Source organism: Trachemys scripta, chromosome 14 (assembly GCF_013100865.1).
Source record: "Trachemys scripta elegans isolate TJP31775 chromosome 14, CAS_Tse_1.0, whole genome shotgun sequence".
Lineage (NCBI taxonomy): Eukaryota > Metazoa > Chordata > Testudines > Emydidae > Trachemys > Trachemys scripta.
The window spans coordinates 603,367-627,579 of NC_048311.1; the positions used below are offsets into that span (position 1 = coordinate 603,367).

Below are 24,213 nucleotides of genomic sequence, written 5' to 3' on the forward strand. Positions count from 1 at the left end.
ACCCAGCCCAATGTTGTCTTAACTCTCTGAAGTGGGTACTCAGAGGCTGAATTATCTGAGTCGTTGTGTTACCCTTCATGGATTACTTAACAGCACACTTTACAACCTCCTTTGCTTTAACACTACACATTCAGCCGACAGCAAAAATTAAAAAGGGAAACCAAATTATACATCATATTGTTAAGAAATAATACAGATATTTTCCAACTTTGTGACACATCCCAAGTTGAAACACTTTAATGGGGCTCAATGATCAGAAAAAAACAACTGTATTTATGAGAACAAAGAAATGTTACTCCTGGTCAAGAATTTCCTCAGAGCCTCCTTGACTTCTTTGTTCCTCAGGCTGTATATGATTGGGTTGAATGTTGGAATAACAACTGTGTAGAACAGGGCGAGGGCTCGGTCGGTGTCCACAGAGACATTGGAACTGGGCCTCAAGTAGGTGATAAACCGCTGCAGTAGAATAAGATGACTATGATTAGGTGTGAGGAGCAAGTGGAGAAAGCTTTGCATCTCCCCTCACTTGAGTGCATCTGCAGAATGGTCCATATTATGCTTGCATAGGAAGTGATGATTAAGATTAAGGGGACTATTGTGAACACCTTAGTGAGGAAGGCAAGAATGGCATTGATGAGCGACGTGTCCATGCTCACCAGTCTAAGCACTGGGAGGATGTCGCAAAAGAAGTGGTTGATTTTAATTTGGCCTGTGGAAGGGTAACGTGAATATGGCTGCCGTTTGCTCACATGCCACCAACTTGCCCACAATCCACACCACAGCTGACAAGCTTCAGGTAACCTTTCTGCTCATGATGAGTGAATAACGCATGGGGTTGCATATGGCAATGTACCGGTCGTAGGACATAACAGTCAGCAGGCCACACTCTGTGCTGCCAAAGAAAAGGTAGAAGTACATCTGGACTGCACAGCCCAGGAAAGAGATACCCCACCTCTCGGACAGGAGATTGGTCAAGGTCTTTGGGATGACCACCAAAGTCTAGCAGATCTCCAAGACTGACAGGTTCCTGAGGAAGAAATACATGGGAGTGTTGAGGGCCAGGTCAGCAACCGTGACAGAGATGATGAGGCCATTTCCTATCAGCGTGATGAAGTAGATGAGTAAGATGAGAATGAAAAGAAGGGGCTGCAGATGCTGGAGGTCCGAGAAGCCCAGAAAGATAAATACCGTCACTGCAGTTAGGTTTTCCTCCATAGCTCGGACCTGTTGAGACCACATAGGTATTTATATCCCTCTCAGGGGTTTGCATGGTATCTCATGATAGATAGATAGATAGATAGATAGATGATTGTGTGAACACAGATCAAGTGTTCTGTCTCTTGGATCTTACTCATCTCTGGTTGGCAATTCTGATACCCTGTCCCACACTCATCTTAGGAACAGGCATTGGCAAATGCTGTGTCCGCTCCGGAGGGGCAGTTGGCCCACATCTGAGTGGTGCTGTGACCCCACGTGCTTGGTCGCAATGCCTGGAGTGGGGGTTGGGGCCAGCCCCACAGGACAGGCACTGCAGGAGCCCCCACATCAGGGTGAATCATGGACACAAAAAAAGTCATGAACAAATGGGAAAATCACAGTGTCTGTGACTTCTTTCCCATTGTGACAGACATGCAGCCCTAAGAATTATTATTAAAGAGTACCCCCACATTTGTTCCCACTTCCCTACCTCACACAGTGTCATCCCATTAATGAGAATGAGATACCAGAGTGTTGAGAGAAAAAGCATTAGACAAACCAGCAACAAACAGCCCAGACACATGGCTGGTCTCGTCTAATCTTACACTTTATTGCCAGCTAATGTGGTTAGATTTACCTCTCTCGTTACTGGAACACAATTGGACCAATTTCTGTTCTTCTAGACAGACAAGATTCTCCAGTGTGTCTGTGGGACTCTCAAATCTGAGTAAGATGACAGACAATCCTGTAGATGAATATATATTTAGGTGCCTTTGAAAATGACATTGTAAACAGATAGAATCAATAGGCAGATGGATGAGTCATTGATTAACTTTAGTTGACTTGATAGAAAGACTTTATGCACAGTACCTTTGATAAGACAGAGAGAAAGAAATGAACGACAATTCTGTAGATTAGATACATAAGAGTAAGTAAGATTGAGTGATTAGATGAGAGCGAGAGTGAAAGAGGTTGCTCTATTTTTCCTTCAATTCTGGAGATAATTTAGGTGTTGATGACTCCATAAAATGAACTTAGGGTCATAATAGTAAAGAAGAAAAATGTCTCAGACTGACCCACAAATACCTTGCTCTTAGCCATCGAAACTTCCCACTTCTGAGCAGTTCCATCAGTTCTGAAACTGACTTATCTTTGACAGAAAAGCTTCTCTGCTAGTGAATCTCAGATGTTGATCCTTTCTGTACTGTTCAGTGACCACTGGGATAAAATCCCCAGGGTTGTCTCTGACTATGGGTGCCTGGAAGAATTAGTAATTGTATTCTGTTTGTAAGCACTTTGATCAATGAAATCAACTCAGCAATAAAGAAACTGCCATTAAATTCAGCGATGGTTCGATGCAAATTGCAGTGTCAACTGTACTTGTTGATAAAGGTCAGAATATTGGTTTACTGACAGTTGTCCAAGCATTTACTGTAGACATATTCTTCATCATTATTAAGATGTATTTGTTGCAATAAGGACCTAAGCCCTTAGAGCCTGGACAATTTATATAAGCTTCTCGGGAACAGGCTCCTGAAGAACATATAATAAAGATCTACAAATGTCAAGAACAAATATAATTGATAGGTAGGCCAAAAGCTTTTAGCAATAATTGCCAGTGATCTCAACAGCATAGATCTTGGTGGAACTGGTGTGCGGTCTGACTAGTCTTTAAAGAGACATGGTGTTCACTTCATCATGTTCTCAACATTCAACTGGGAACACGTTGCCCTCCATTGTTGGCACTCTCAGGATGGAGCTGAGAACTCACTGGACCATGGGTAGTTAATAACTCCCATCTCATCCCTAGAGTGACTTCTTAAAGACAGAGTTGAGGCACACTGGTCAAGAGTGTGTGTAGGGAAATTCACAGGGCCATTGCCAACTTATGTTAGATATCAAGAAAGCCAAGAACAGCATCCTCCATGTATGTCAGCTCTTCCCACCATTAATTTCTAAATCTCAGTTCAGATCTATCCCCTGGCAGGCGTGACTCCAATTTGTTACCACATGATGGTTGCTTGTTGTCTCATGTGAAATGTATGCAGTGGTTCTCAGACCAGCTACCAGTGGACAAGTCTCCATGTCTAAAATGTATTCACCAACAGCCTTGCAAATAATTTTCAAACTTCTTGGTAAATTCATCTCAGTGGCCAAGGGCTAGNACATCTTTTGTAAAACATGGATGTAATAAAATACAGCCCAGATTTTACATGTGACCTGCCCTTCTGGATGCCTCCTGAGTAAGCTGCCCCTTTCCGAGACCCTTCTCCAGTCCCAGGAGTGAACCCCGTCCATGTGGTCAGCTCATGCCTCTACTTCTCTCTGGGGTGGGATCCTGAAATCCAGATGCACTTCAACGGGGTCACCAGCTTCTTCCTCCCGGGTGCCAAACCCACTACCTCTCAGGTCCAGCTGTGCTTGGACTCTGCCAAAGTTCCCCTTTGGGACCCTGTGCTCAGGAATCGTTTGCAGTGACACAGAAGCAGGAGTATTTGTCCAAATCATGCAGAGTGCTTAGAAAAGCAGATTTTAACAATAAAATAAGACCTATAGGGCCATTGTCTTCCCTACATTTGGCATTTCCCTCCAGCCCCTGGGTAGATGTGACCTACGATTGGTGTCTCCTGTTGTCTCTGGGCACCAAGTTACATCTGGACCACTGCAGTTCCTGACTTTCAGTCTGCTATCTGTCTTTCTTCACCTGATGGCTCTGGGTCTTTTTGTCAGATTCCAGCAGAGCCAACTACTTCCTTTTTAACCCTTCAGGGTCTTTTGATCTCAGCCCTAGCCTTAGGAAGAGTAAAACATCCTAATGTGGACCATGCCAGACAGGTTAGTTCTCCCCCCAGTTGATGACCCAGCCCATTGTTGTCTTAACCCTCTGAAGTGGGTACTCAGAGGCTGAATTATCTGAGTCGTTGTGTTACCTTTCATGGCTTCCTTAAAAGCACACTTTACAACCTCCTTTGCTTTAACAGGTTTCAGAGTAGCAGCCGTGTTAGTCTGTATCCGCAAAAAGAAGAACAGGAGTACTTGTGGCACCTTAGAGACTAACAAATTTATTAGAGCATAAGCTTTCGTGGACTACAGCCCGCTTCTTCGGATGCATCCAAAGAAGTGGGCTGTAGCCCACGAAAGCTTATGCTCTAATAAATTTGTTAGTCTCTAAGGTGCCACAAGTACTCCTGTTCTTCTTTTTGCTTTAACACTACACATTCAGCCAGACAGCAAAAATTAAAAAGGGAAACCAAATTATACATCATATTGTTAAGCAATAATACAGACATTTTCCGACTTTGTGACACTTCCCAAGTTGAAACACTTTAATGGGGCTTAATGATCAGAAAAAACAACTGTATTTATGAGAACAAAGAAATGTTACTCCTGGTCAAGAATTTCCTCAGAGCCTCCTTGACTTCTTTGTTCCTCAGGCTGTATATGATTGGGTTGAATGCTGGAATAATGACCGTGTACAACAGGGCGAGGGCTCGATCGGTGTCCACAGACACATTGGAACTGGGCCTCATGTAGGTGATAAAGCTGCTGCAGTAGAATAAGATGACTGTGATTAGGTGTGAGGAGCAAGTGGAGAAAGCTTTGTGTCTCCCCTCACCTGAGTGCATCTTCAGAATGGTCCATATTATGCTTGCATAGGAGGTGATGATTAAGATTAAGGGGATTATTGTGAACACCATAGTGAGGAAGGCAAGAATGGCATTCATGAGCGACGTGTCCATGCTCATCAGTCTAAGAACTGGGAGGACGTCGCAAAAGAAGTGGTTGATTTTAATTTGGCCTGTGGAAGGGTAACGTGAATATTGCTGCCGTTTGCTCACATGCCACCAAGTTGCCCACAATCCACACCACAGCTGACAAGCTTCAGGTAACCTTTCTGCTCATGATGAGTGAATAACGCATGGGGTTGCATATGGCAACGTACTGGTCGTAGGACATAACAGTCATCAGGCCACACTCTGTGCTGCCAAAGAAAAGGTAGAAGTACATCTGGACTGCACAGCCTAGGAAAGAGATAGCCCGCCTCTCGGACAGGAGATTGGACAAGGTCTTTGGGATGACCACCAAAGTGTAGCAGATCTCCAAGACTGACAGGTTCTTGAGGAAGAAATACATGGGAGTGTTGAGGGCCAGGTCAGCAACCGTGACAGCAATGATGAGGCCATTTCCTAACAGTGTGATGAAGTAGATGAGTAAGATGAGGATGAAAAGAAGGGGCTGCAGATGCTGGAGGTCCGAGAAACCCAGAAAGATAAATTCTGTCACTGCAGTTAGGTTTTCCTCCATAGCTTGGACCTGTTGAGACCACATAGGTATTTAGATCCCTCTCAGGGGTTTGCATGGTATCTCATGATAGATAGATAGATAGATAGATAGATAGATAGATAGATAGATAGATGATTGTGTGAACACAGATCAGGTGTTCTGTCTCTTGGATCTTACTCATCTCTGGTTGGCGATTCTGACACCCTGTCCCACACTCATCTTAGGAACAGGCATTGGTAGTTGCTGCGACCTCTCCAGAGGGGCAGTTGGGCCACACCTGAGTCCTGCTGTGACCTCGTGCACTTGGTCACAATGCCTGGAGTGGGGGGCTGGCGACATTCCCCAGGACAGGCACTGCAGGAGCCCCCACTTCAGGGTGAATCATGGACACCAAAAAAGTCATGAACAAATGGGAAAATCACAGTATCTGTAACTTCTTTCCAATTGTGACAGACATGCAGCCCTAAGAATGATTATTAAAGAGTACCCCCACATTTGTTCCCACTTCCCTACCTCACACAGTATCATCCCATTAATGAGAATGAGATACCAGAGTGTTGAGAGAAAAAGCATTAGATAAACCAGCAACAAACAGCCCAGACACATGGCTGGTCTCATCTAATCTTACACTTTACTGCCAGCTAATGTGGTTAGATTTACCTCTCTCGTTACTGGAACACAACTGGACCAATTTCTGTTCTTCTAGATAGACAAGATTCTCCAGTGTGTCTGTGGGACTCTCAAATCTGAGTAAGATGACAGACAATCCTGTAGATGAATATATTTTAGGTGTCTTTGAAAATGACATTGTAAACAGATAGAATCAATAGGCAGATGGATGAGTCATTGATTAACTTTAGTTGACTTGATAGAAAGACCTTATGCACAGTACCTTTGATAAGACAGAGAGAAAGAAATGAAGGACAATTCTGTAGATTAGATACATAAGAGTAAGTTAGACTGAGTGATTAGATGAGAGAGAGAGAGAAAGAGGTTGCTCTATTTTTCCTTCAATTCTGGAGATAATTTAGGTGTTCATGACTCCAGAAAATGAACTTGGGGTCATAATAGTAAAGAAGAAAAATGCCTCAAACTGTCCCACAAATACCTTGCTCTTAGCCGTTGAAACTTCCCACTTCTGAGCAGTTCCATCATTTCTGAAACTGACTTATCTTTGACAGAAAAGCTTCTCTGCTAGTGAATCTCAGACATTGATCCTTTCTATACTGTTCAGTAACCACTAGGATAAAATCCCCAGTGTTCTCTCTGACTATGGGTGCCTGGGAGAATTAGTAATTGTATTCTGTTTGTAAGCACTTTGATCAATGAAATCAACTCAGCAATAAAGAAACTACCATTAAATTCAGTGACAGTCGGATCCAAATTGCAGTGTCAACTGTACTTGTTGGTAAAGGTCAGAATATTGGTTTACTGACAGTTCTCCAAGCATTCACTGTAGACATATAATTCAGTATTAAGACATATTTGTTGCAATAATGGGCTAAGCCCGTAGAGCCTGGACAATTTATATAAGCTTCTCGGGAACAGGCTCCTGAAGAACATATAATAAAGATGTATAAATTGTATCTACAAATGTCAAGAACAAATATAATTGATAGGTAGGCCAAAAACTTTTAGCAATAATTGCCAGTGATCTCAACAGCATAGATCTTGGTGGAACTGGTGTGAGGTCTGACTAGTCTTTAAAGAGACATGGTGTTCACTTCATCATGATCTCAACATCCAACTGGGAACACGTTGCCCTCCATTGTTGGCACTCTCAGGATGGAGCTGAGAACTCACTGGACCATGGGTAGTTATTAACTCCCCTCTCATCCTTAGAGTGACTTCTTAAAGACAGAGGTGAGGCACACTGGTCAAGAGTGTGTGTAGGGAAATTCACAGGGCCATTTCCAACCTGTGTTAGATATCAAGAAAGCCAAGAACAGCATCCTCCAGGGATGTCAGCTCTTCCCACCATTAATTCCTAAATCTCAGTTCAGATCTATTCCCTGGCAGGAGAGACTCCAATTTGTTACCACATTATGGCTGCTTGTTGTCTCATGTGAAATGTATGCAGTGGTTCTCAGACCAGCTCCCAGTGGACATGTCTAAAATGTATTCACCAACAGCCTTGGAAATAATTTTCAAACTTCTGGGTAAATTCATCTCAGTGGCCAAGGGCTAGTGGTGAAATTCACTCCAGTGTCATTCCCAAGCCATTCCCATTGGGGGTAACTTTCAGTGTGAACTGGACAATCATCTCCCTTTTGCTCCTTTGAAAATCCTAGCCTAAACCTGCAAAGGCCTTGAGTGGTGCACAGGCCTGGAGTGTATTTGACACGGAAGGATCATGGACATTGAGCTAGCCTGGGACACCTGGATGCAGGCTCCCCAAGACAGGGCTGAAGCAGGCTAGTGGGACAGTGTGCTGGAACTGTCAGTACTTCAGCCTTAGCCTGAGCTGTTTGATGGGCCACTGGAGGAACTCTGTCCTCATGTGCAGAGTTGCATTATTGCCTTGTTTTATAAGGGTTTTCTTCACCTTCCTCTCAGACATCAGATCTTGGCAATTGACATAGTTATGACACTGAGATTGCAACAGTCTCAGCCTTTAGAGCCAATCTTTTCTTGACCGTGTTTTTTGCCAATCATGATTATTAAGAAGAGGCGGTATACAAATAATAAAACCTCTGATTGATAAATATGTTTGTGAATAACATAGTAAGGACACTTCTCCAATGACCTGAGAGAAGTCTGTTCCAAGAAGATCGACTGTTATAGCAGGTAGCTGAGCATCAGCTTTTCTGGGTTCAGTTCCTAGCTCTGGGAGAGGAGTGGGTGTAGCAGTTAAAGTGTGTGGGGCAGGTGACTTGGGGGCAGATGGGAGTCAAAATTTTTAGAGAACACTGCACATCAGGGAGCTGGTTCTGAGTATTTAAGTATTTCATAATCTCTCTCCTCCTTCCTGTGGAGGCCAACTGTCTTCTTTAATTGATAGCTCTTCAGTGAATGCACCAATTTTCAATTATACCCTTATTATGGGCAGATCAATAGATCCCCGGTCCTGATTGGATCATCTGAGCATTGATATCACTCCCTACATGGTTGTAGACTTGGATTTTCAAAGGAGTCTGCTGGACATAGGCTCCCAAATGCAATTCAAAATCAAGGGAAGTTGGGTGACTGACAATATCAGCCTTTATTATTTTAGCCATATCATTAAGGTCCTCAAAAATGACTGAGTAACCATAGACTGGTGTGTGACAGTGTACCCCATAAGGCTTTATGGGGAGGGGGTGCTTATCAATGTATGTATGACATAACTGGAATATGTTTTGTGCTGCCTGTGCCATGTAATATATCTCCGTAAAGGTTATGGTCTACTATATCTATTCATCCTATTTGTACATATATATCATTTTCTACTCGAGGTTAAGAATATGGGCTGTATGCTTGCCTGATTTCTAAGTAAGCTTTGTGAGGCATTTGGTCAGCTTCTTTAGGAAGGAATTCGCCAGGTTAAGTACCTGATCAGGAGACACTTGAGGAACAATGCATCTTGGAATGCTCCAATCCACATGAGAAGTCTTCCTGGAGACATTCAAGATGCCATGTGGACAATGGCGTGGGCCTGCAAAGACTGAGTCATGCAGGGGCATGTGACTTGTCCAGGTGACTCCAAAACTCCATCTTGGAGCTGGACTTTGCATAGGAGGGAGGAGGGGGGTCTCCACCCACAAGAGAGAGTCTATTTAAACCCAGGGGAGACCCCTCCATTTTGTCTTCAGCTGGCTAAAGAAGGAGCCTCTCCACCCCCACCCCACCCCCCCCAGGATACTTGAAGGAGACTGAAACAAAGGACAGTAACTACAGGGGGTGTGAGTGATTGCTGGACCCAGGCTAAAAAGAGATTAGCCTGTAAAAGGGAGCACTCTGGAACTGGTGAGGAAATTATCTGTATTCAGTTTGATTAGGCATAGATTTGCGCATTTTATTTTATTTTGCTTGGTGACTTACTTTGTTCTGTCTGTTACTACTTTGAACCACTTAAATCCTACTGTCTGTATTTAATAAAATCACTTTCTATTTAGTAATTCACTCAGAGTATGTATTAATACCTGGGGGAGCAAACAACTGTGCATATCTCTCTATCAGTGTTATAGAGGGCGAACAATTTATGAGTTTACCCTGCATAAGCTTTATGCAGGGTAAAACGGATTTATCTGGGTTTAGACCTCATTGGGAGTTGGACATCTGAGTGCTAAAGACAAGCACACTACTGTGAGCTGTTTTCAGGTAAACTTGCAGCTTTGGGACAAGTGATTCAGACCCTGGATCTGTGTTAGAGCCAGACGGGAGTGTCTGGCTCAGCAAGACAGGGTGCTGGAGTCCTGAGCTGGCAGGGAAAACAGAAGCAGGGGTAGTCTTTGCACATCTGTTGGCAGCTCCCAAGGGGGTTTCTGTGATCCAACCCGTCACATGGTGGACATAGTCTGTGATTGGTTTCGGTCCCCTGGAGCAAGTCTCAGTTTTCAACAGACTGGGAAGCACTGGGGAAAGGGATTCTTACTCTGGGACATGATACCATCAAAACATGAAGGCCAAGACTCACAATTATCCAACTCCCATTGACTTTGAATGGCATTTGAGAGCCTCCTCAATTAGAATTTTGTGAAAATCCAAGTGGGCTGTCAATGTAGTTATGGAATACACATCTTGCACACTGTAGCCGTGGAGGACTCACCCTTGCAGCGCCTCCTCCTGGTACCTTCTGGGAATTAGTTCTCCAGCCGTCCGAGCACTCTCTGCCGGTCGGTGTCCCGCTTTTACTGGCCCCCGTGTCCCTCCCGGCCCTGGTGCCCTTTTCTCTGGGTGCTGCCCCTGGATGTCCACCCCTCAGTCTCTGGGTCTCCCCTCCCCAGGGAACCCCCACCCACTATCCCCATCTCGCCTCAGTCTTTGGCTACTGCCCAGTCTCCATCTAGCCCTCGTTCACAGGGGCAAACTGCAGTTTAAATACCACTCATCACAGGCAATGGGGTTTGGACCTGCTGCCTCTGCCTACCTTCTTGGGCTGCCCCCTGCAACTCCAGTACCTTATTTGGCCTTTCACTAGGCCGTAGCCTGGGGAGTTTCCAGGCCGGAGCTTCCCAGCTCCCTGGGCTTTCCCCCCAGCCCTGCTCCACCTCAGGTACCTTGGTATGCTCCCAGCAGTCAGGTCCCTCCCTCTCAACAGGGTAGAGAGAGAGTGTGTGTCTCTCCTTCCTGGCCCATGGTCCACTTATAAGGGCCAGCTGGGCCCTGATTGGGGCATGGCCACAGCTGAGGCTGCTTCTCGAATCAGCCTGGAAGCTACTTGCTCCAGCAACAGTCCTCTCCTATGCTGTTTTAAGCCCCTCCGGGCCGGAGTGGATGACCACCCCGCTACACACACCTTGACAAATTTCTTCACACCCCTCCCGTCAAACTTTTCACACTCCAGATGTCAAAATCAGTTCTCGCCCCTCAGTGCTGGTTGGTCAGGGGGCAATGCTAAGAGATTTGTTGGGGGCAGTGCTAAGGGGGGCATGATGTAGGGCCTGCACCCCTTGAGCATGTACTCTGGGGCACAGGCAGGAACTTTTGGTGGAAGATATCCTGAATAGATAGAGTCAATAGGTAGACAGATGAGCCATTTATTTTGATGAGTTAGCTTGACAGAGATAATGATGCACAGTCCATTTTACCATGATTGCATCATGATTACACCATCGCATTGGCACAATATGTGTACCCCATCACCACTCCTACATAACTGTCATGAATTTGATAGTCTTTATTATTTATTATTTGTATTTCAGGATCAACTAGGATCCCCAATAATAGACCAAGAAAACATGGGCTAGATTCACAAAGGGACATAGATGTTCCAATGCTGATCATTGAAGCAGCTGACTTTTATGTACCTGGAAATTCAAAGGGATTCACAAAGCCTCAGTTTAGGCACCCAGGCTCCCTACACAATGAATGGGGAGAGGTAGGCACCTAAAAATGGGATTCACAAAAGCCAGCATGCTCAGGGGTTCCTCATCTAGGCTAGCCAATGGGAGATTCCAGGGAGATGCCTATCTGTCAGCTTTCTTGGGGTCAGGCACCAAAGGTGTTTATCGCAAGAGGCCTGAAGCTAGGGTGACCAGATGTCCTGATTTTATAGGGACAGTCCTGATTTTGGGGTCTTTTTCTTATACAGACTCCTATTACCCCCCACCCCCTGTCCTGATTTTTCACAATTGCTATCTGGTCACCCTACCTGAAGCGTGAGAAGGATGACTCATTCATCACTCTTAGCTCAGTCATTTGGATACTCAACTAGGAAGCAGAAGACCCAGCTTCAATTTCCCACTCTGCCTTAGGAGAAAAGGGATTTGAACAGGGAACTACCACTTCTTAGGAGAGTACTATATCTTAGGAGAGTACTATAACTATTACTCTTGTTTAACTTCCCCTTCTTTTCCCCTCACAAAACCCATTCAGAAGTTAATATGCTTCCTTGAGAAGTTCATGCTTCTCTTCAAGGCAGCCCTCAGGGAATCTTTTATCTGCTGGTTCCTCATGCTGAAGATGAAGGGGCTCATGAGAGGGGTCACCACTGTGTTGAGCAGGGCCACCAGCTTGTTGAGCGAGGTGTCGCTGCCCGAAGGCCGGACATACATGAAGATGCAGCTGCCGTAGCCCATGGTGATGATGATGAAGTGGGAGGAGCAGGTGGAGAAAGCCTTCTTGCGTCCTGAGAGGGACGTTATCCTGAAGATGGTGGCAACAATGTAGGTATAGGACACCACCNAAAAGTTTTGATAGAAATATTTGGACTAGCCTTAAAAATAAGGAAAGAAATAAAAAAGTAAAAAGAGAAAGGAGAAGTAAAAGTTAAAATAAAGGAATAGAGAAAAGCAACAAAGGAAATGAGAGGGTGGAAATGAAAGTAGAGAAATGAAGAAAGAGAATAAAAAAGAAAAGGAAAAAAAGATAAACAGAAAATGTAGGAACCAAAAAAAAAAATCAAAATAAAAGGAAGGAAAGAAAAAAAAAAAAAGAAGAAGGAAAGATGAGTGAAAGAAAAGAAAGGAGAGAAAGGAGAAAGGGGAAATGAAAATATAAGAAAAAAAAGTTATCAAAACGGAGAACAAAGATATTAAAAAAGGAAAGAGAAGAGGGAAAACAAAAACAACAAAAGGAAACAAATAAACAGAACGGGGAGCAGAACAGTTACTCACGTTAGTCTAGGTCTCTGATGTTAGGAAGATACCATAAGGCTAAGCCAGCTAGACACAGATTGAGCCCTGTGCCTCAAATCATCAACAACTACTGTAGAACAAATTCTTGTAGGGTAATTTTTAAATTCTAGTCCCTGCTCTTTTGGATTAAATACTAAAGTAGTTTATTCTGAACTTCTTCAAAGACTGAAAAGAAGGAATTGCTCTGATTTTTCCCTTCATGTCAAGCCGTGAGAAGCCCTGAAACAGCACCCGCAACATCAGGGTCTTTTGACTTGTCCAACGGGTATTGTCAAATCTAAGCAAATCGTACTTTTATATGTTGACTCTAGTTCTTCTGGTCTCACGAATGATCTACTTGCCATTCTCTGTGAAGTAGGTCTGCCTCAACTGGGTGAGGTTGACTAGTTTAAATGATCACAGGTACCCCAGGGGATCCACTCACTGGAGAATCCCAGAGCCACTTTTTGAGATGTACATGGAAAGATTAAAAAAATGACACTTTTTTTCCAATAAATTTTAACTAGGTTACCATCTGTGAACCCACTGCTGGTACCTTTCAGAATGTTTTAGTCTTTGTCCATATGTCATAGGCTCACTTGTGATGGCAGAGACCTTTAATGTGCCATTTAATTCATTTCACATGCCTCTACCATATAATTATTGTGGTCCTTACACTTCTTTGGTATGCAGCATAGTCCAGTGGGTTATGCACTGGTCTGGACAACAGGAGGTGCTCACTTCTAATTATATCTATTCCATTTACTCAGGGCAGGTCCTTTAGCACTAAGACCCAGATCCACAAAAGCATTTACGTGCCTAACTACTGCTGTGACAATTGGGCCCATAATTTTTGGCTGCTTGGGAATTAACTATGGAAAGTTCACTAATAAATGTTATAAACAGGTTAAGTCCCAAACACCACCTCAAATGAAATGGGATTGGAGGGACTTTAACAATAACAGCTCCAGCCCATCTCAACTAATTTCTTCACTTTCCCTTCAAAGTACAGTTATTACCATCTTTGATGCCATCTAAGAGACTGACAGACAAGGGTTGTTGTTTTTTTTTCCCTTCTAAAACTCTCTTCAGCTAAAGGGATAGGGAGCGAGGGACATTGTTAAAATGAAAGCCTTATTTAATACCTTACATTTCAAATGCTTTAACTGTGCTTTCTTTTTTTCTTTATCTTTAATAAAAGGTTAAAAGGATTTTAATGGTGTGTTTGCCGTGGGATTAAGCAGGCTGAGGCCTGTGTGTATCAAACCCTGAAACTTGTTTAACATTGTTTGATGTTGGCCAGTGACAGGGTTATGCTAACACCTCTGACTTTTTGGGCCCACATATTCCATCTTATTTAACACAACACTACTACTTTAGACACCTACGTTCAAAATTTAGGCACGACTGAGATCCTCAAAGCCCCCACTTAGGTGTTGCCTAACCCTGTAAGTGCCTTAATTCACTCAATGCCTAAAGTTTTGCTGCAAAGTGCTTATGTTTCTGCCTCTAGGCATGCACACTGCTGCCTCACTTGAGGTGCCTGTCTCAAGTCTATGTCCCAGCTGGATCCTCAGACCAGGTGAACATAGGCATTACTGCCCTTCTTTCTCCTGTGGAACTTGATCTGGTTGGTGGGTTCTGAGCACGCCGAAATCCACACAAAACAGTGTAGGGGGGGAAGGAGGATTTCTCTCATAACTAGGCTATGAAGGATTCATTTTTTATTGGTAAATATTAATAAATGTTGATTTCACCAAACACCCACAAACCAACGAAAAAATATTTCCATTGATAATCAAAACTGACAGGCAAAGTAAGAAAAACCTGAGAACTTATTACAGTTTTATTTATGGATATTTACTTTGTATATTTTCACATGTGATGTGACAATGTGTATTATAACATTTTATAAAGCTTTAACTTTTTGACACTCAGCATCTACTGTCATTAAATAATTATTGTATGATCCCCTCCACCATAATTTCCTGCAACTGTGAAAATTTAAATTGATAAACATTGCGGGGATGAGGGGAGGGGGAACTTAAAACCCCTGATTTTGCACAACTGTGAAATCCTAAATCAATAGAAATTGGGGGGAAGCTTAAAAATAAACATCAATAATATTGCTCAAAATTATTTTTTAATAAATGAATTCTGCCAACCTGACTCATAACTTGTAACCCAGGGGTAGGGACACCCACGGGGGATGAGGGACCCAATGTTCCTAACCTCTTGTTTCTTGTTTTCACTGGGTGGCCAAGGCCCAGATCCACAAAAAGACTAAGGCATTGCAATGTGTCGCAACACCTAATTTTAAGACACCAAGACAGCCAGTGGAATCCACAAATCCTGATTTAGGCACCCAGGCTCCCTATACAATGAATGGGAAGAGATAGGCACCTAAGAATGGGATCCACAGAAGCCATCATGCTAGACAGGGAGATGCTTAAATTAGCCAAAGCCAGATGCCAAAGCTCCTAAATCTGGGCTGGAGGTACGCACCTAGCTCTGTTTAGGATTTTCAGCTGTGAATCCTCTCCTGGAGTTAGGTACCTATGCCATTTTTTGCAAGACATGCCTGGGGAGAAGAAGCAATGCCTTATAGCTTTTAGCCCACTTGTTAGAACACTCACCTGGTAAGTTAGCAACCTGGGTTTAATTTCACCCTCTACTCAATGTGGAGAGGGCATCTGAACCAGGGCATCTCACATCCCAGGTGAGCACCCTAACAATTGAGCTAAAGGTTATAATGGAGTTCCTCCTGCTGCCCCCTGTGTGGAGTTGGGCTACCTCAGAGCACTCCTACTGGATCAGGCCCTGCAGGTGAGATAGGCTAAGAATTGCCACTATGAATGACAATTAATAGTCATTGGGCCAGGGACAAGAGCATGAGGATGACTCTAAAGTCTAGTGTTTCGAGTGTTCACCTAGGATGTTGAAGAGCTAAGTTCATGTCTCTGTTTATTATTTATACATAGTGGAGCAGCTTCACCATCAAAGACTGAGAGAGAGCCCTACACCAGACCATCCCACAATCCAATGATTAGGGCGCTCTTTTGTAGCGTAGAAGACCCAACTTCACAGATCTCCACATGAGGTAGAGGGGGGAACTGTTGGGTTTTCTATAGCACATTTCGGCCAACACACTCGGGTCGGGTCAAACCTTTATTTGAACCAAAAGCATTTCTTGAGGTTAACAGCCACTGTTAAAGCAGTAGACAATGACAGATAGGCAGAAAAAGGTTAGGACCAGTTAACTTCTCCTGTGGCATAGGCAGGTCATGATGAATTTCTCCAGTAATGTTCCAATTACCCCCTTTCACAGTAGCATATTTGTACATATTCAATAAATTTCTTCCAATTAGCAAAAAGCATTACACAGCTTCCAATTAATATAAAACACACACAATATTAGCCTTTCCATGGTTTAATTGTTATTAATTATACCTAACCTATATAAGGTGACCACTTCATCTATTGGCTACTTTTAGCTCAAAGTTGTTTTTCTCTACTATACTTTCCTTTTTGCCTTAGCTTCCCTGTTTTTGTCCTTAACTGTACTTTCATGTTTATCTTAACTCCTCTGGCCTTGTGGTCACCAGTATGGGTGGGACGCCTCTTACAAACAGATAGTTATCAGTTATTTAGCAAGCAATGCACACAAATTTTAGCTTGGGTACATTTTGCGGTTTTAACAGAAATTTAGATATTTTCGTAATGGAAAGTTTAAAAGGGAGGTCTCCTTTCCCCTCTACCCCACATGACATTTTGTGAATCTCATCCTCCTTTCCTTTAGTCAAAATGACTGAAATCAAAGCAAAATTTGTCGAGTTTGATTGACATGAAAAATTTAACTTCAACATTACCAAAACATTTTGATTTTTTTTTTAGTTTGCTCAAAACTAACTGGCAAACTTGACACTCACTGCAGAACAGTTTTGGGTCAACCAAAACTGCATTTTTTGGTGAATAAACTATTTAAAAAAAATCACTCATCTCTATTTGTGAGAGGTCAGACTGTTGATTCTGTAGTATTTTGTCTCATAAAAATGGCCATACTGGCTCAGACCAATGGTCCATCTAGCCCAGTGTCCTGTCTTCCAACAGTGGCTGATGCCAGATGCTTCAGAAGGAATGAACAGAACAGGGCAATTTTTGAGTGATCCATCCCCTGTGGTCCAGTCCCATCATCTGGCAGTCAGAGGCTTAGATCATCTGTAAGCATCAGCCATAGGCGGTAATGACAGATAATAAGTGTCCAAGCTGGGTTTACAGAATGGAGATAAGGAAGAACTGATCTCTGTGTTCTTTTCCTAACTGCTCTCTTGACTGTGTGAACTAAAAGGTTTAAGCTCTATATGTTACATCAGGGAGGCCTATTAGTTTGGGCTTCTGGGTAAAGGTGGGCAAAATTTTAATGACAAATAATTTATTAGTCAAAAAAACGCAGTTTCAGGGCAACCAAAACTATTCATGAATTCAGATCAAATTTTGTGAATAGTTTTGTCTGAAAAAAAATCAGCTCATTTTAACATTTACTAAATGAAACATTTTGATTTTTTCCCCCAAAATGACTTTTTTTTGATGGTTAGCTAGCTTTATTTTAAAAACAAACAACATGGTAAAAACAAAAAAAGCCAACCACCCTACCCCGAAGAACAAAATGAAACAAACAAAATAATGATAATAATAATTTTGGTCAAATGAAGTGTTTTGTTTGACCAAAACAAAATTAAATGTTTCATTTCAGGTTAACCAAAATGTTTTGTTTTTGTTTAACCCAATTGTTTGGGGTTTTTCCATTTTGGGGAAGAAAAAAATCTATTTCTGGTTGACCCAATTTTATTTTTATTTTTCCTTAGTTCTGAACCAAAAAAAATCAGTGATTCACTCAGCTCTACTTCTGTCTTCTATTCCCAGCTCAGGGAGGGGAGTGGGATCTAGTGGTTAGAGCAAGGGGGCCCTGAGTGTTCTGGCTTCTATTTCCAGCTCTGGCATGAAGAAACGTCTAATTGTTTAGAGTAGAGGACTGAGAGTGATTACTCTTGGATTCTGTTTCTGACTCACTGTATGACTTTGAGAAAATTGATTCACCTGTCTGTGCCTCAGTTTACACATCTGTAAAATGCTGATTATGAAGAGTCTCATTTTCACACAAGAGATATACTGTGCCCAAATAAATGCATACATTGTATTTTCCTTTTTAAATTCAGAATATTTTATTTTCTATATTCTGATTGGTATATTTTTATTATATTTCCCTTCTAAAGGCAGCTTCTTCTGCAGTACTGACATGAAAGGAGTGATTTTAAAATAAGAAAGAAAGAAAGAAAGAACTATTAAATAAAACTTTTCTTTTATTCATATTGGTATATGTTGTCATACCTCCCTCCTAAAATACCCACTTCTTCTGCACTGGTCACAGAAAACAATAGGAAACAATCAACATCTTCAGCATGGTCTTTGTCCCTAGCTGAAATGCTATAATCCTAAATGGTGGATCAATGGATGCTGCTGCTGTGGGGCACTTATAAATCACTTGTCAGTTTATAACCAAGCCATCAGCACAGCAAACACAAGGAGCAGCTAAACTACACATGGGCAGCATTGAAAAGAACACTTAGGCCTTCATTTCTGATCCTGCCTGGGGCTTCTTGGGAAATGCCGAACATCCTCAATGACTGCAATGGGAGTTGTGGGTGCTCAGCAAACTCCAAGAGGCTGACTGCACCCTGAAAAATCATGACCATGGACATCTTCCACTGGAACTAAAGCAGCAGCACCAGGGAATACAAAACCTCAATACTTCTGCACTGCCTCCTTCTTACCCCAGCTCAGAGTGTGTGTTTGATGAGCCCCAGGCACTTGTCAATTGAGACCCTCAACACCTCCTTGACCTTCTGGTTCCTGAGGCTGAATATGAGTGGGTTGAGCATTGGGGTCACTGCTGTGGTCATCAAAGAGGCGACCTTGTTGAGGTTCATGGAGCTGACTTGCAAGGGCATGATGTAGATGAAGATGGAAGTGCCATAGCCAATGGTGACCACAGTGAAATGAGAGGCACAGGTGGAGAAAGCTTTCTCCCTGCCCTTGGTGGATGGGATACAGATGATGGTGCAGATAATATACACGTAGGAGATGACCATCAGCATCACGGAGCCTAGCAACACAGGCAGCGAGATGATGAATTTGATGAATTCCACCAGCCAGATGTCGGCACAGGTGAGGTATAACAAGGGCGTGCGGTAGCAGAAGAAATGGTTGATGATGTTGGGGCCACAGTAGGGCAATCCAAGTTTGATCACGGTAGGGACCAAGATGGAGAAGAATCCCTCCATCCATGATCCCACCACAAGCCAGACGCAGACCTTTCTATTCATGATGGTGCTGTAGTTCAGTGGGTAACATATGGCCACATATTGATCGTAGGACATTGTGACCAACAAGACATACTGTGAAATGCCCAGCAGGAAATAGAAGTAGGACTGACCCAGGCAGCCATAAAAGGAGATGGTATTCCTCCCTGATAGGAAGTTCTCCAGCATTTTTGGGACCACAGTCATAATCATGGGGATTTCAATGAGGAACAGATTGCAAAGGAAGAAATACATGGGTGACTGCAGGCGGTAGTCAATGCATACCAAGGTGATGATGATGGAGTTCCCAATCATTGCCACCACAACATTCACAGCAGTTCCTGACAGCAGAATCTGGCCAGACAGACCCCTGATTCCCCTTGGTAAACTGAGGATAGTAACGTTTATACAACGTTATCCAGAGTTCGCCCACATCTGGGTGACAGAGGTATACAAATACAAATACCTCAAAAGCATTTGTACCTAATTCTCCTCTCCATCACCCTGGTGTAAATTAGTAGTCACTGCACTGGAGTCCATTGAGCTGATTCTACTTTCTCTCACCGCAGTGCAAGTCAGGAGTAACTCCACTGGAATCAGTGGAGCTGCTTTCCCCATCCTCATTCCCATATTACACCAATCTTCACAAGCTAAGGGTCTGACTGAAGCAAATTAAGGTGGTTATCACAAAAGGAGATTTATTTAACTGATCTAATCCTGTCCCTTGCTCTTGTCCCTCCCTCTGCAGCCATCAAATGATGTCCGGAGAAAGAAAATGTCCAACCAAACCACCGTGACTGAGTTCCTTCTCCTGGGATTCTCTGATGTTCGGGAGCTGCAGATTTTGCACTTTGTGGGGTTTCTACTGATTTACCTGGCAGCCCTGATGAGGAATCTTCTTATCTTCATGGTCATAGCCTTCGACCACCACCTGCACACCCCCATGTACTTCTTCCTGATGAATCTGTTGATCCTAGACCTTGGCTCCATCTCTGTCACTGTTCCCAAATCCATGGCCAACTCCCTCATGAACACTAAGTTCATTTCCTATGCTGGATGTGTTGCCCAAGTCTCTTCCCCCTTCTTCTTGCTGGCAGCGGATTTTTCCCTTCTCACCGTCATGGTGTATGACCAATATGTCGCCATCCGCCAATCACTGCACTATGAGATAATGATGAACAGCAGAGCTTGTGTCCAAATGGCAGCCAATGCCAGGATCAGTGGGATTCTCTTCTCTGTGCTACATACTGGAAACACATTTGCATTGACCTTCTGTGGAGGCAACATAGTGGATCAGTTCTTCTGTGAAATCCCCCAGCTGCTGAAGCTCACCTGTTCTGGCTCATATCTGAGTGAAGTTGGGGTTCTTGCCTTTACTGTGTGTTTAGTCATAGGCTCCTTTTGTTTTTATCATTATGACATATGTTCAGATCTTCAAATCAGTGCAAATCAGTGCTCAAATCATCCCCTCTGAGCAGGGCCGGCATAAAGCCTTCTCCACCTGCCTCCCTCACCTCTCTGTGGTCTCCTTGGCTGTTTGCACTGGCATTTTTGCCTATCTGAAACCCACCTCCAGCTCCCCATCTGCTCTGGATCTTGTGGTGGCTGTTCTTTATTCCGTATTGCCACCAATCGTGAATCCAATTGTCTACAGCATGAGGAACAAAGAGATCAAAGCTGCCCTGAGGAGACTGACTGGGTGTAGGTAATTCACAAAGAATCAATTTTCTCTCTTTCTCTAATTAAAGTTTGCTTATGTAGTATCTTTAAGTATTCATTAATGTCAGTTATTTCCATGACCACACAGCTTGCACACAACCAGGTCTGATTTTGACGTCAGTTGCACCAGTGCAAATCCAGATTAACTTCACTGATGTCACTGTCGCTGGGGTGATTTACACCAGTAGAAAATGTGGTCCCGTTGTGGAATAAATGGGTGTAAATTGTGTGCATGAGAGGAATTCAGGCTTTCATTATGTGCCAAAACAATACCTGTTACACTGCTTGATCACTAGCACCTGTTCCATGGCCACTGAAAACAATGATGGGAGTTGTCTTGCTTGCTTGTGTGTATAAATCAGTATTGGCTTCACTGGAACCAAAGGAGTCAGACTGGAGTAAGACTGGGGTAGATCCTCAACATGTCCCATTGACTTTGGTGGCGCTAAAGCAATTTGCAGCATCTGTAGATCTGAGATACTGCCTCCAATGGAGCTGCATATCCATTACCACCAGCTGGGAACTGGGCCCACTGTCTTCTAAACCACCATTCATGGCCTAACCACTAGAGGGGGACAAGGAGCCAGACTGTGTCAGTCTGGCTCACATGAACATTCAGGTGTGTGAGAGATGGAGAGAGTGGCTAAAAATTACAGGGAGGTTTCTAACCACTGGTGGGGCGAGGTTCTGGAGCAACCTCCCAATAGGAGTTGTGGGAGGCAAATGACTGAATTAGTTGAAGAGAGAGCTGGACACATGTCTGATTGGGACTGTATGACGGAGCTGCTTGTGATGGTGGGGGGCAGGGCTCAGCAACCCTGGGGCTCACTTACAGCGTATGTCTTATGTTCCTAAAAGCTTATGCTTCAGGGTTTCATCTGGCCACTGTCAGGGGTCAGGAAGGGATTCCTCCCCCCGACCCAGTGTATTCTGGGAGATTTTATTTAAATCTCTGAAGCATCGGGCACCCTTGGCTGGAGATGGGACATTGGGTGGGATGTGCCAGGGCTCTGAGGTGACACCGAACCATTCTCTGTTTCTCGGGTTCTTGGCTGGCTGGTTCTTGCCCACATGCTCAGGATCTAACTGATCAACATGTGGGCATCAGGAAGGAATTTCCCCCCTGGTCAGATTGGCAGGGACATTGTGGAGGGTTCACTTTCCTCGGCAGCGTGTGGTGCAGGTAACTTCTCAGGATTTTCTGGGTGTATCTCAATAATTTCCCTGCCATTGTGGGGGCCTTGGGCACTGGAGCCCTTCAGTCTCTCCTATTCTTTGCCAATGGCACAGAACCATCTAGTGTCCTGAGGGCTGTGACATTTTGGTCTAATATCAGTTGTTGGGTTTGGTGTGCAGATGCTGAATGGTGTTGGCATATGGCAGGTCAGAGTGGATCATCTGGTCATCCCTTCAGGCCTTGAACTCTGTGACTTTATGGATGTGCGTGGATGGGGGAGAGGAGAAGGGGCCACACAGAGAATAAACTCCAGTAGAGTCCATGGCGTTTCTTTAGTACAACTGTCTGTGACGCCCTGTCCTCCTGGCTGGGGATAGGTGACTCCAGCTCAAATGAAGCCCTTGACCTCTGCAGCCACGCAGTGTCGCTGTATAAACACCACCCATGGGCAGTGTGTGTTATGAGGCTCCTCTGTGACCCACCTAGGGGACAGGGGGCTGTTCTGGTGGACGTCAGGCAGCCTGGCTGTTCAGCTCAAGCTGTAGAAGCTCGTACTCTGGATGTCTCTGGTTGAGTCCCCAGGGTGCCAGCCAAGATTAGATGGTGATCCTTGCATACACGCAAGTGGCCTGAGAATTTCCGGGGACCTTATTCCTGCACTAATCAGAGGCTGATGTTGCCTACCAAGCTACTGCAGAACAGCAGCATTTGTGAGACCTAAGAGGGGAAGAATTCTTTAGTGAGAAGAGAAGCAGGTTTATTCCTGGATCATCTCAGACATGCCCACTCCTAGTCCCTCTGCATCCTGGAGACCGAAGATCCATGGCATGGGCAGGGGTGTGTGTGTTGCTCTCAGCTTAGGTTGGTAGAGCTGGTCAAAGTAACTTGTCATTGGGAAATGGTTTCCTCAACCTGTTTGTGACAAATGTTGCTATGTTTTTAGATGAGTTAAATAATCTGCCAATGTCTTAGAAAAATTTTTCCCAGCTCTTTCCTCGACTAGGTTGGCCACTGAGGCATTCCCAGAATACCAGATCTGACCGGTTGGATCACAGAAACCCCCTTGGGAACTGCCACCTGTTGTGCCTGGGCTACTTCTGAGCCCGTCTTCCCTGCCAGCTTGGGACTTCAGAGCCTTGCCTGGTTTGAGCCTGACACTCTAGCCTGCTACAAACAAATACCCAGGTCTGAACCACATCCCCCGAAAGCTGCAGGTTTAACTGAAAACAGCTTAAGAAGTGTTCTTGTCTCCAACACTCAGGTATCCTACTCCGAATGGGGTCCAAACCCCAAATAAATCCATTTTACCCTGAATAAAGTTTATATAGGATAAATTCATAAATTGTTCACCCTCTATAACACTGATAGAGAGATATGCAGAGCTGTTTGTCCCTCCCCCCAGATATTAATACATAATACATACTCTGGGTTAATTAATAAGTCAAAAGTGGTTTTATTAAATACAAAGTGTAGGATTTAAGTGGTCCCAAGTAATAACAGACACAACAAAATGAATTACCAAGCATAATAAAATAAAACACGCAAGTCTATACCTAATACAGTAAGAAAGTGATTCAAGATGAAATCTCACTCTCAGAGATGTTCCAGTAAGCTTCTTTTACAGACTAGCCTCCTTCTAGTCTAGGTCCAGCAATTACTCACACCCCTATGGTTACAGTCCTTTGTTTTAATTTCTTTCAGGTATCCTTTGGGGGTGGAGAAGCTATCTCTTGAAACAGCTGAAAACAAAAGGGAGGAGTTTCCAGGGGCTTAAATAGACTTTCTCTTTTGGATGGAAATCCCTTCTCCTCTCCTATGCAGAAGCCAGCTGCAAGATACAGTTTTGGAGTCACATGGGCAAGTCACATGTCCATGAATGACTCAGAACTTTACCGGATGATGACAGATCCCCAGGAAAGCTCAGATGTGGATTGGTGTCTCTCAGAGTTCATTGTTAGCTTCAGTGTTTCTTGATTGGGCACTTGCTCTGGTCTTAGCCCAATCTCCTGTCTTCTCCCTAGACATGGCACCTCTGGGTTAGGTGTCAGACACACTGCCTTGGACAAGTGCACTTGCTTTATAGGTGAAAAGAAGGATTTAGTTCTCCAGGGCTCTCAATTAAGGACCAAACAAACAAGAGACTGAAAACAGGCTTTAGTTTAGTTCACACCTCTCAAAGCGATTATTTCAGGCTGCACCGTCTCCTGGAGGGGTTCTCACT

General features: G+C 43.8%; 1 protein-coding gene and 3 pseudogenes across 1 annotated transcript; 1 reads left to right on the top strand and 3 right to left on the bottom strand.

Moving 5' to 3' along the window:
• Window positions 1–273: 273 nt before the first annotated feature.
• Window positions 274–1,215, bottom strand: LOC117887481 (annotated as a pseudogene).
• A 3,344-nt stretch (window positions 1,216–4,559) lies between these two features.
• On the bottom strand, window positions 4,560–5,502 carry LOC117887482 (annotated as a pseudogene).
• A 6,491-nt stretch (window positions 5,503–11,993) lies between these two features.
• LOC117887483 (olfactory receptor 49-like) lies at window positions 11,994–19,411 on the bottom strand. Its single transcript, XM_034790126.1, has 2 exons — window positions 18,829–19,411; window positions 11,994–12,250 (listed from the first exon to the last, which is right to left on the bottom strand). Exons 1-2 carry the CDS (start codon window positions 19,409–19,411, stop codon window positions 11,994–11,996), a joined length of 840 nt encoding a protein of 279 aa, XP_034646017.1.
• A 592-nt stretch (window positions 19,412–20,003) lies between these two features.
• LOC117887484 lies at window positions 20,004–20,805 on the top strand (annotated as a pseudogene).
• Window positions 20,806–24,213: the final 3,408 nt, after the last annotated feature.

Excerpts from the sequence above, each read along its gene's own strand:
- LOC117887483 (XM_034790126.1), bottom strand. The coding sequence starts at position 19,411 with ATGATTGGGAACTCCATCATCATCACCTTGGTATGCATTGACTACCGC. Across the intron at positions 12,251-18,828 it reads CTGTATCCCATCCACCAAGG|GACGCAAGAAGGCTTTCTCC; the intron begins GCAGGGAGAAAG and ends CGTCCCTCTCAG.